Consider the following 13,623-nt stretch of genomic DNA (forward strand, 5'->3'; position numbering starts at 1 on the left):
ATAAATTCCGGTCTAACAGATCAATGTCAAAAATGCTGATTTAAATTTCTGTGCTTTTACAAACAAAAATTTATATTTTAGCCTGTTCCTCCAGAATACTAAGTTAGGATTTGTGTGGTTTAACTTCAACTTGAATGCGACCAACAGAACTAAAGATAAAAGGAATGTTGTAGATTATGCAATAACCAGGCTTTGTGTTCACTATGATGCAGTGGAAAACCGAATAAGCTTTTATCTTTTCTTTATGCAACAAAATCAAATCTTGCTTTCAAACCAACCTGGACCGGTTACCATGACAGCTTTGGAAGAAAAACACCTTTACAGTAAAAAAAATCCTCTATGCGACTGCTTTTGTACATCCATCGTCAATGTTGTAGTTAGAAAATAAGAGTTTTTATTATGAAAGAGGATTTATTTTTCTCAAATTACCTGACCTGACTACCATCATTTGCCTAGAGCTCAGAAAGGCAAAAGCATTCATTCAGCTTAAAGTAAAAGCATACACATCTCACAGGAGGACATTGCTTTAAAATAAGATTTTTCTAGAGTGTAACTATTCTTTCCAACAATTTTGAAGTTTCCATATAATAGCAGGAATAAATACTGCCAAAATGCTTGAATAAAAGTCTTGTAACATACAATAGTCTGGCCTAAAGGTGGACAGTGATGGGTTCATACACGTTCTACCTACAGCCACCTTTAACTGCTATAATAGCTACTGACATGCAGGGATGCACCCTGATCTGCCCTCCTCATTGTCTTTTGGATCTTTGACATTTGCTGAAGCTGCCAGTAATAGCACAGGTGTTACTGTTACCCTGAAACGGCAGAGCAGCCAGCCATGAACAGGAAGCTCATCCCAGGTTAACTGCCATTGATTATTAGCTCTGCATGTTCCAGTCTGCTCTCCTCTGTATCCTGCAGAGATGGCTGCTCTGTACGCTATATTTCTCTATGAGGGCGAGGGAGCAAACTATTGTCCATAAATTGGCAGCTGTTATTGGTGAGGTGATGACTGTCACTATTTACCCTCTGTCAATATGAAGCTCATCAACACTCAGTATGAAAGTAAACTAGTGTAAATAGCCTTTAAGCTGAGGTTACTTACAGGTTTGAGACCATACTTGCAAATGCATTTCCGAAGCAGTAGTGGCAGATTGCCACTAGGTGGCATACACAAACACAGTAGGAGAACACTGCTGATGCCTATCTCAGTGAGCATTAGTATTCTGGGGGCTGAGCCTATTAAGTAAAAGGCAATTATGAGGACGGGAAAGAGAAGAGAGGAAAACTGAGGAGAGGAGGATGCCCACAGAGCAGCAGCAACAGTGTTAAAGAGAGAGAGAAGGAGAGGTAGGACAGAAAGCTGGCAGAAATAACTGCCCTGAAGCCAAATATCATCTCCTAACAAATACACTGCTGTTAGCTGCATAACTTTATTAGGCTTCTCAAATATAGATCTTAGGAGATAAGGACAACATTAGATGATATAAACAGAGTGCAGAATATAAAGATCAAATACAAAAGTCTGCAACAGACTGACAACCTGTCCAGGGTGTACCACGCCCATAGACTGCTGGAGATAGACACTGGCCCCACTGCGACCCTGACAGGATTAAGCAGGAGAAAATGGATGGAGGGATGGAAATGCAAAAGTGTTTATTAGTTTTGTACCTGTAGTTTCCCAGATAGACTCCATCAGGATTAAGCATGGGGACTATCTTGAAGATCACATGATCACGCAGGATTTGGGCAACTGGATGCTGGCTCACCAGGAAGTCAATGACACCTATTAGACACGCATATAAATTTACCCAGGAACACACTGACAGGCCCACACACACAGAGCAACAGTAGAGGAAGAAAAGGAGTTGAAAATAAAACCAGGGGCGAGCCTAGCGGTTAATTGAGTTTTGAGAAACAAAAGGAGAGAGAAAAGGACGGTAAGGGGGCACCATCAGAGTCAGGCGTGGAATGGGAGACGTCAAGCCTAAATCGATGCAAATGGAATGGAGCTGATGACGGTAGAAAAACAGACAGCGTGCAGCAGGCTTAAAGCCAAATCATCTGATTCTTAATGAGCAACACAGAAACAGGGGGAAACAGCACAGGATAGATGCATGGATGGATGGATGGATGGATGGATGGATGGATGGATGGATGGATGGATGGATGGATGGATGGATGGATGGATGGATGGATGGATGGATGGATGGATGGATGGATGGATGGAATGAAACAAATATGGTTGGATAAAGGAAGGCCATATATGGTAGAATGGGTGAATTAAGACAATGTGTAGAAGGACGGTTGCCAGAAACATTGAAAGGATGACCAGATATGTTTTTAGACTGCAGGAGTGCAGAGGGAGGGAACCTTTGAAAGCCCTCCAGATGTTTTTACTCATGAAAAAAAATACCAGCCTTTCTAATATTTTTTTTTTCCTAATTTGCATTTACAACAATACACATAGCCTTGCAAGTTAATATAAAATTTCAAATAAATTTGTTAGTCCTTGAATATAGACTGAGCCTACATTATGTAATAATTGTGAAAGTTCATTAAATATTAGGGTTCAAACATCCCAAAAACATGCTGCCAGGCTATATCACTGCACAGCTCGTCCTTTATTTGTATTCAATAAACATATGATTTCGACATACCATTAAACAACCTGATCTGATAGAAAAAACAGACTGTATATTATGTAAGCCTATGTATCTCAGAAAATTGTGGAGCCAAAAGATGGGACTTTTAGCTTGAAGCACAATCATATTCACCTGCAAAAGGGCAACATTCACCCTCACCTGGCCCTAATTAAGAAGCTAGATAAATACCATTATGTCCACTTGTCTCACCCTCTAACAATGTCTAAATAAATAACATAAATATTTTACCTTGACAGATAAAAGAGGCCGGAGACTCTCCAGGGTGAACACGAGCTGTGAGAAAAACCAGCTTCTTCTCCCTCTCTGAACTCACATTATCTGTAAAAAGACAAACAAAAGGCTTGAAGAGAATGAATGCTTAGAGAAAGGCAAAAGCAAATAAAGGAACAAGGAATGAAAAGAGGTTGTTTTGTCAAAGAATAAAGATGGGGTAGCCTAAGGTAAGAAAATTAGTCATATAAATATGTCCACCTGATTCTTGTTTAATTAAAAAGGAATGTTTCTGAACTAAAGGACTTGGATATCTATCTCCACACTGGACTGCGTAACATCAAACCAACACTTTGCACAGAATATTAAACATTTGTAGTGAATTATAGATCTAGAGAGGTCAGGATCAGAGTACAACAGGTGTAAGTTAAGGGAGATTTCTGAGTGAAGTTCTCACATCTGCGTAAAAATTTATCTCTGGCCTCTGACCTTATAGAGGTTGATGGACAGTCTGTTTCCAATTATCATTTGTCCTTCCTTGATTCCTGTCCTTCATCTGTTTTCCTCTTTTAAAGAAAAAAATCAAATAGTGTCCGCTTAGCTAAGTGCTACGAGCACCAATAAACTTTTCCCCTGGTTGGTCAGCAACACTCAACTCATTTTTCTGACAGCATTTGGCCGCTAAGAGGATAAAAGAAGTGATGGCATAGAGAAAATACCTAATCCTAACACTAAAGACTTAATATAGACAGTCTTAAGTAAGTCTAGACTGAATTTAATAAAGTACTTTAAAATCTAAAATAGTTGTACTACACGTATCAGCTGTTAAAAGCTGCGCATCTGACAGAGATGTTTTAAAAACCCAGTAAAAAGACAAAAACAAACATTTTAGAGTTGGATGTTCTGTTATATCCAAAACAGCCACTTTATTGACTACACTTGTTCAGCTGAGATTACATTATGAATCAGTAAATCACATGATTTACTGATTGGTATTTTTATACACAACCATCTCTGGTTTCCAAAAAATATTTCATAAATGAGTAATCAGCAGGTGCGTGGACGAATTGCTCTTGTGTATTAGAGGTAAAAGGAGAAAATGGAGACTTGTTCAAGGTGATAGGAAAGTAAATGTAAAACCAAATCACCACCTATGAACACACAAAGCATCGAGCGTTGAAAAAGATAAGAAAAAGTCCAGTTGCCAGTCATGTGAGCTAAGCACAGGAGTGAGGCTAGAGTTTGCGGAGGCTCATCGACATAACCCATCGAGCAAAAATTTGTTGAAGACACTGAAAAGACGACATGATTTACATCCAAACAATGTCTACTTTTGGTTGAAAAGTGAAAGGTGAAAAGCTGTAATTTTCAATTTCCAGTATTCAACGTCTTTTCAGCATCTATTATTGGATTAAAATGGGACACAATCAGATAGACCAAACAAAGCCCAATTGTCAACATCTGTATCTGGACTAACCGACCAGATTAGGTTTGAAGAGTTTTAAATGCAGATGGAACATTTAGATTCAGTTTCCAAATTTATCATAAATAACAAGAAAATGTTCATCCTGCCCTCTTATACTTTTTCAGAACAGGGATGGTGTAATAAGGTAGAGGAATTTATTTTGTGGCAAAGTTTGGCCCGTTTTATTATAAAAAGGAACTTCATATAACTCCAACAGTTGAGGACCACAATTTCTGCTGATGAATACTACCAGCCAGATAATACCAATGTGATATATTTTAAATCCTCTGAGACTGGATTTGTTAACATGGATTAATTAATCTACAATTAACAAATATATAATAAATATTCTTCAAGATATGGTGGAAATTTTCACAGTAACTTTCAGCTTTTAAGGCAAAAAAGGGATTTAACCAGGCACTAAAAAGGGAAATTGTGTCATTATGCTGGTCCTCTGAGCTTATTTATCACATGATCTGTTTTTTTAAAAAGTAAGGATCAAAGGCCACAAAATCTTGCAAAAATTAGTTTTTAAGAAAAGATTTAAAAGCAGCACTACAGACAGTCAAACATGTAACATCCACCCACTGAATCTCAGGTTCAATTGAAATCCAGAGTTCAAAGTTTTGTTGTGCTTTCTTTTTGCCAGTGTTTGTCTTCTAATCTGCAGTAATAGATTAAAGTGATTGTGCACCTCTTTGCTATACACAAACTTAATATCTTATCGATCGCTCTGTTTTCTTCTGCTGAGCAGAGAAAATGCTAATTAGCAACAGGCTAAGCTTCTTTCCTTCTACTTAATTCCAATTTAACCTCAGTGCAATGCTTGTATGTGTGTCTGTTTAAGTAGATAAAAGTTGTCGAAAAAGCTTTGTTCTGTAAGATTTCTTTTGCTTTTTCCTTCTTCTGCCCTCCACAGAGACAAATGGGTTTGCCATTCAGGAGTTTTCATGCGGCGGAGTGGGATGGTTCTTCTAAATGTGACCACTTGTGCCTTAGCTGGATGCAGGGAGCTCGGTGGCTGTGAAATTCCATCAGACGGAAATTCTGCTTTGGCTTTAACCTGAAGTTACTACACAGATCCAAGATATGAGAACATAAAAATGACCTACACAATGCAGAGAGCATAGCAGTAAACAGACAGACACAAATTTCCACTACAGTAAAACCAGGAAGCAGGAGCAGAGGAAGCTGCCAAGGACTCGACTTACTTGGGAATTCAACCATTAAGGCCATGCTGCATTAACTATTAGTGTGCCTTTGCTCCATTCTTTAAAACAATATCTTATAGCAGGCTCCTGAAGCTTACAAAAGATGTAGGATTAATCTCACATTACTCTGTGTATCTGTATAGGGATGTCTTCTGTGAGCACAAACAAATACTCCCCGAGTAGCTGTAGTGTTTTAACCTGGATTTCTTCATTGCTGTTTAAATCTGGATGTGAGCAACCAAGCACTGTACAACAAAATGAATTCAACCTATTCTATGCATGTTCCACACAACATGCTCAGGTAACCAGAAAACAACAGCTATTGATGGAGTGAATGTACAGAAACAAATCATTTTGACTCAGCTGACGGTGGCATTTCACATGAAAGGTTTGGGTTAAGTTATGGTTGAGCCTCAAACGCAAAGTGATGTAGCAGCATCTCCTGACCCAGAGGTGGCAGTGAAGATCAACAGTTGGGGCATTAAAGAGACAGAAAGAGTGGCTGTCAGATAAAAAAGAGCACAAAAAAAGCAAAGGTCAAAAACAAGACTGAAAAGTATCTTTCAACACAAGTCCTTAAACTCTGTAGAGCTTTTCTTGTCAGTTTTCAAAAAATCAGAAAAAAACCATCCATCCAGCTTATCCCTTCTTGGGTCATGAGGGGTGCTGGTGTCTATCTCCAGCTGTCAATGGGCGAGAGGCGGGGTACACCCTGGAAAGGTCGCCAGTCCATTGCAGGGCATCACAGAGACAAACAGGACAAACAACCATTCATGCACACACTCACACCTAATGAGAGAAGCCAATGAACCTAACAGCCATGTTTTTGGACTGTGGGAGGAACCTGGAGTACCAGGAGATGCCCACGGAAAACATGCAAACTCCATGCATAAAAACCCTGGGCCGAGAATCGAACCCGAAACCTTCTTCTTGGAAGGAAGCAGTCCTACCCACTGCTCTACTGTGCAGCCCAACAACCCATCAACAATAACTTATTTCCAGGTGAAGCACTGAGCTAAATGTGAAATCAAATCTTAAGTCATTGTCATATGTCAAGTGGTGTATATATAAAAAAAGAACATGATTCTTTCTATTGCAAAATAATTCAGTTGGAGATATATAGAAACCACTCACCGCTTTAAAGTACAATTTTGGAGGCTTTAAAATGATAAATTTAGTGTTTAAACTGTCATAATCTGTATCTGTATTAGTGAGGGGAAACCCACAGCTCAGTAAAATAGCAGCTTTGATCTTACTGTTATAAACTACATTTCTAGTATTTTTTTGAGGGGGTTTGTGCACTTGTGCCAGCCTGAAATCTAAAACCCTGCTTCATCCAAAAACGTTTCAGATAATTTATACTTCCCATTTCTTTTTGGTAAACAAAACCTTTTAAGACTTTTGACTATCATAACATTTATAATTTATTTCAATATTTATTGACTACGTACAGCTACCAGTAGTTCCAGAAGCCATTAGGCTTAATTCACCATTCTACTTTTTTTTAATAATATTCTATTGAAGTAAACATTTAAATAAGTCCCTATTATAAAGTCATACTTTTCTTCTACTTGAAGTTCCTCATCTCAGGATTTTTCATTACATCACAAAAAAGCTACCAAAAGGCTGGGAAAGTGTTGCTGATTCAGTTCGTAAATACTAAGTCAAGCATTTCTAGGTTAAAGTTTTGTCTAGAGTTATGTTTCTTCTTAATTTGTCCTACATTCTTAGATGGCCTTTTTACCAAAATATAACTTTCAAGAGCGACTATATCCTCAGAACAAAGTTTTTGTTCTTTTTTATTAGCAATGCTATCCTCCCATGTGAAGGGATATTTCTATTTTCAGTTATGAAAAAGTGCAACCAGTTTAAACCAACAGTATGCCATGCAGTCTTTAATGCAGAAAAGTAATGTACCAGTTTATGTTTTTTTTTATTTCATTAAAAATTTCAAATTTTAAATTTAGAGTTTGCTAATTTTGTATCATTGATTACTGTAATATTCATACTTGTCTGGAAGCACTCATCTAGTTATGTATTACATAGATCCCTTTTTTTCTGCAATTCTATTGCAAATAAGAAAAAGCTCAATCTAAATGTATCGTCACAAGCTTTTATAAGATATGGCATGGCACTGTGTTGGCATTGGAACTTTCCGGGCATAAAACAAACATAGTATTTAAGAGTGATGAAAATCCTAAACTTACATCTTTTATGGCCTAATCAGAGCTCCCTCCAATTTGTCCTAAACACACCCCAATTGTCCTTTATTAGCATATGCTAATATTTCTTATGAGCTTCACTGTTGACATGATCAGGTTAAAATGAATGAAGAGCATGATGATACAGTACTTAAATTTAAATTAAGTTTTTCTCCATCTCACTTTGCTTTCATGTCAAGTTGATGCTGTAATTTCCTCCTGGAGTTCATGTAACACTGCATTACAGTTATTAAGCATCCAGAATGTTTTGTGATGAGAACTTTTATTTGCATTCCCGTTATTCAGAGAGCAGCTTCCTTTCCTGAGAGGCCATTTCTGACATCTTTTGAGTACGATTGGAATAGTTACACATGGTTTAGAAGAAAACATATATTTTTGTGGGAGACAGGGGACTACATAAGAGGGCAAGAAGAAAAAAATGTATATGCCACAGCAAGGGGTAGAAGCTAAGGAGGGGATGTGTGTGTGTGTGTGTGTGTGTGGGTGTGCGTGTGTGTGTGTGTGTGTGTGTTTGAGGGGGGTTGTTGACAATGAGTGAGTGAAAGCAGCAAGAAGCACAATTTATGCCCACACCTCCAAATCAAAGTGCTCCCTCAGCATTTTTCTCACCTGCCAAAGTCATGCACCACAAGGCACTGCTGTTCATTCTCCTGCTGCTTGCCAGAAAGGGGGTTGAAAAAACTACATATAAATATATATATATATGATGTCAAACTTAGATCAGTTCAGATAAATATGTAAATTACTTCCTTGAAGGAAAATGCCTGAGAATAAAAACAAAATACCTCATAAATCAAATGGATTCTGAAGGTCAGTCCTGATTGTGCTGGTCAGCTCTTTCTGTGACAGCCCTCTCAGGAACTTTTGGTCTGCTCTCATAAGTTGTGACATGATGTAATTAACTGAGATCTTGGTCGTCATTTCTCTCCAGCCCGTACAAAGAAAGCCCTGTCAGGATTTCTTATAGACGGGGCATATATTTAAAAGAAATTACTCATGTTAAAAGAAAATTCAATCAATGAATTGCTTGGAAACCTCTCTTGGGCTTAAACTTTTTTGACATGAAGGCCACATAACCCTAACCATCTAAATGATATAAATAGCATTTAGTTTAAAACTGAAAAAGCCAAAAAAAAAACAAAACAAAAAAACAGAATCTAAATTTCTTATGGTATACATTGCTCTGCTGTTCCTCACACATAGTGAAAAAACAAAACAGACAGTTATCCACTGCAGGTCTCAAAAACCAACGCATCCCCATATCTCTGTTCTGTGGATTTACACTGTAATAAATTGACTTCACTTTGGTGAAATGGAATAAAGCCACGCTTGACGCTCTGCCCGCAGCATTGTATCAAGGATGGGTGTGAGCCGTAAATTGTCACTGACGTTGAATTTATACAGAGCCTTGAAACGCGGTGCAGCGCTTTGCACTGGCCAGTCGAGTGAGGCTCAATGGCCATCAAGCCGTTACACACACACTCACACACCCCAACTCCAAGCTCTGAAACACCACTGCTTTGCCACCTCAAGGGCGACCAGACACAGAGAGGAGGAAGGGGAAAGAAATAAGGAGGGAGAAAAAGAGGGATGGAGCTGTGTGTCCAAGTGCAAAGGGCTCTAGAGTGATAAGAGTTTTATGATTCTGTTTTCTTCCCAGGGATTGACCAGTTCCACGGCTTACACTTTTGTGCTTGCATGAAAGTATAGGTGCCAGAGAGCCTGGGAATTGTTTCAGATTAATTCAGCTCATCTTATGGGGATGCAAGGATTCTGCCAAGGCCTTCCCATACAGTTATAAAGCATCTTCTGTCATGAAACGCAGCACGTGTAACACAGCTAAACCGTCAGAGCGGCAAGGAGAGAGGAGGCAGGGGGAAAAACTGCATAATTATAGCTTCTTGTTTTACAATAGAGCCTTGATTTTCTCTAAGATAAACAATGAACATCACTGGAAATAGTATATACTGATGTACAAACCTGTTGGGACCCATTTCTATAGTGTTTAAAAAGCCCTAATCTCATTCTGAGTAACGCAACAGTATGTCTAAGTGAATTTCTGCAGCAAGAGAAAAAAAATGCACATTTGAAAACAAAAGTTTTAAACAAAATTGCAGGTGATGCCATAATCCCATTGAAAAAATAGTTTTAATTTAGAAAATACCTGAATTATAAATGTTTTAAAATCAATTCTGTTATATTTTCCAAAACGTTTTTAGTTTCTTCTGATTTTACTTGATAATTCACATCTTTCTATTTGGCTTCAAGCCTTGATTTTTGGAAAGAAAAGAAGATTAGGATCACTAGGTCTCCAAAAAAAGGTATTAAACCTGCTAGTAAAAAGAAAAAAGCTTTTTCATTACTAGTGTCATGATGTGTAGAAATAATATCCACTGTGATGCATGCCAGAAGTTCTGTTCTCTTCCAAAAGAAAAATATTCCATGGAATTATGAAATATAAAAAACTAGAAGATATATTTTGATTTTAAATGAAAATGAACAGAAGCACCAACACTCATACCAATTGAGATTGATTTATAATAACAATCATCACTTAACACAATGCCCCCGCCCCCTAATAGTACTGTGATATAATTATTTATAATGTATAAAAATATCCTTATTCAAATGCAGGCTAGTCTAATGTTTTAATGTAAAATCTGTTTCCAAAGAGAAAATTAGTTTCTTTCTTTTAGAAATAAAACCTCTTTGCTCTCCTTGCTGTAAATTACCCTGATGAAAAATGACTTGCCATACTGGCTTAACTAGCTGACATTTTAAAATGACTTATGAAGTGATAGCAGATTGGGGTGTTAAAAAAAATACATCGATCTTCACCCCACTCTCTGACAGAACGGAGGCCTGGATCTGAAAATTGTTGTTGTGCCTCACTTGTCTGGAATTTGACAGCGAGGATTTTTCCAAATACTAGGTGGTTTTTAGAGGAGTGTGGTAATGCTTTGCAGCAGGAGGCAGACTGGTAGTACTTCAGTGGGATGGTCTCAACATAAGGATTAAAAACTAATCCGGTAGTGACAAAGTTGAAATGTTAATTGAGTTAGACGAGCCGCTGATTGATGTCACGACCGATGCAACCCTACGTTTTAATGATAGAAAAGTCATTACTGTATCTTTATTACTTGTATAAATATATAATTTTATCACATTTTCAATATGCTTGAGGCAAACCAGCTTATTATTTTTCATTTAAAGAATAATTTCTTTAACTTAGATGCTGTGCAAAGTCAGGAAAAACAGGCATAGTAAACTGTTTTTTCCTCCTTAAGTCACCCCTACATGTCCATTTCCTCTATCATGAACATCAGGGTTATCTGAAGAGCTCAATCAACAGCTGAGGTGCTTTGGTCAGCGGTCCATAAGAACAGGATTACAATGCCATGTTGGGACTCTGTGATTGGCATCACATTGAGAAAGAAAGTGGAGGAACAGAGAGGGGGGGTGGCAAAGAAAATTGGCTGGCAAAGTGATAAAAGGACTGACTTGAAGGAAGCAAGAGACAGGGAATGAAAAAGGAAACGATAGAAGGTTGGGAACAGAGGAAGCACTTGAGAAGGCAGCATGTAAATAAGCCAACAGTGTGCTTCACAAGTGGAGATGAAGAGGCGACATGACAAAAAAGCTCTGAGCACTGTGTGATTATGGATCAATTTGCCACAATCAAGCCCCCTTATGGCTGGTCGCTGTGAAATAGAGAGATTTTTGCTTCTCAAGGGCAGGCGCGATGACAGTGGAGGTCACAGACGATGGGAATGACGTACTCAAGCGCTCAGACAAAGGGAGACGAGTGTTGGAGAGATGGGCAGGTGGGGAAACGAGGTGCTATCCCACCATCAGTATTCAGGCCTGAGCCTTGAGGGCTTTCTAATTATGTTAATGGGGAGATGCTGATGAAACACAGGGCTTTGGCCATCATTGACCAAACAGCAGAGAGCTATCGATGTAAACTGCGGGACCATTTGGGTGACATAGATAGAAACACTATGAATGTCCTTTCAAATGTGATAGTTAAGTGAAGTTGTACTCTCTAAATCAGAATACCAAACCCTTTACAACATGATTTCAAATATGAGTTTTGGGGCAATGGTGATAACGCCTTATGGAAACACACTGGAGTGTTCTTTTACATCACTGTGATTCAGTGAAGCCTAAACAGTTGCTATCCACAGCACAAAAACTACTAATTACATCCATCTCTCCCATTTCTATACACACTTAGTGCTTGCAGACTCTCTGCAGACATGTGTCCATCTCCAACAGTCTCTGTACAGGAGGTATGGGACAAATAAGACTGTGGTGTTATTCAATAACTTTATAGTCAAAGCCCACCAGGGGGATGGCAAATGAATATACTACAATTAAATGCGGCTGTATGTTTCTTTTTAATCAAATATCTTTCCGACTGTCCTGAGTTGTACTGTGAACCCCCCCCCCCCCCCGCCCCCCCCAACGGGATGTGTGTTTGCCATGCAGACATATGAAATAGATTCACAACAACCTCTATTAAAAATATAAATATTTCTTAATAAAAATCATTCATCTCACAATTCAAACATGGTTCAGTTACAAAATCTTGACTAAACTAGTGGAACTCAACTAAATTAAGCTGCTATGGACACAGAAAAGAAATAAAAACAGTTAAAAACCATAATCATCAAAACAATGCAATATGATCTCAGTTTGGCATGGATTTTATGTTTGAGAAACAAAGTTTATACTGAGGAATTGAAAATTTATTTTAAACAGATTTAGAATAATTGAAACGTGTTTAATGAGAGAGAGTGAGACTTCACTAGATCACTGTGAGGCCCAATGGTGTACAGTTAAGTTGTCCTTTTTTTTTTTATTCTTACATGGTACATACTTGATTTGTTTCTTGTTTCAACTTGTTTTTGTTTTGCTAGCTTTATAGCTTGTAAAACAAAATGAAATCAATTTAAGTATTTGTTATTGTTGGTTCTCATGGAAGCATTTACTTCAAATATTGATGGGACGGATGTATTATAAGTCTTATCACTATTTGCAGGTAAAAAGAAACTGGTTAATGACCCTATACATATCAGCTGATTAAGAAAAGAGGTCTTGTCACAGCAAGAAACTGTTTCAACTAAGTGAATTATTATGTTCCAGTGTTACACTGGAAATTTACAGTAATATTTGGATTAAAAAACATTTTATCAAAAGTGTGACTTGTTCTTTGTGTGATCTTTAATTGATCTTTAATCTTCATACTCAGTCTGAAACCATAAACCAAATATTCTTTAATGCCTTTTTTATACAAATACTGTAATTTTACTGTCAGATGTGAACCTTTCAGTAAGGAAAAAATGGAATGTTGAAATCTTAAACAATTAAAAGAACTCTAACACATGACCTCTAAGTAAATTTGCGTTTGTAATTTCAGCACCATGGACAGCACAGCTGGTTTCCCAATGTCAAGCCATAAAATTATCCAACTGTCCACTAGCACGCAGTGCTGCTATTTCATCTGTAAAATGGTCGAGCTGAGGGCAGGACTCTTTAAGCCGTCTTTGTCTCTACAAGCTCTTCTTCGATCCATCAGTGCAGCAGCAGGGATTCCCATATGGCGGCAACAATTGTCAGGGAGATTACTGCAAGAGTTTAAAGAAATAAATGTTCTGCATTTAAATTTAAAAAAAGAAACATTTCCTCTCTATCCCCCTGGGACTCATATTTCACTATCGGTGTCATCTACATAACAACTGCACTTGCATGATTAGAAATTAGTATAGAGTAAACTTAAAATGTGAAAGTATGAACAATTTTGCTTCACCCTAATATCAGTGTTTAAAAATCGCTAATATACA

The 13,623-nt window shown here is 37.8% G+C and overlaps 1 protein-coding gene across 2 annotated transcripts in view; it reads right to left on the reverse strand.

Annotated features, from left to right (window-relative positions):
- The window catches only part of agbl4 (ATP/GTP binding protein-like 4), a 424,654-nt gene that overhangs the window by 52,163 nt on the left and 358,868 nt on the right, over window positions 1–13,623 (reverse strand). For both annotated transcript variants that reach the window (XM_038281088.1, XM_038281089.1), the window contains exons 7-8: window positions 2,898–2,987; window positions 1,675–1,789 (exon numbers count right to left, since the gene is read on the reverse strand). In XM_038281088.1, the coding sequence (XP_038137016.1) occupies window positions 1,675–1,789; window positions 2,898–2,987 (205 nt within the window). The remainder of the gene's footprint in view (window positions 1–1,674; window positions 1,790–2,897; window positions 2,988–13,623) is intronic.

The sequence above is a fragment of the Cyprinodon tularosa genome, unplaced genomic scaffold, assembly GCF_016077235.1.
Source record: "Cyprinodon tularosa strain WSP-4 unplaced genomic scaffold, ASM1607723v1 ctg167, whole genome shotgun sequence".
NCBI classification, from domain to species: domain Eukaryota; kingdom Metazoa; phylum Chordata; class Actinopteri; order Cyprinodontiformes; family Cyprinodontidae; genus Cyprinodon; species Cyprinodon tularosa.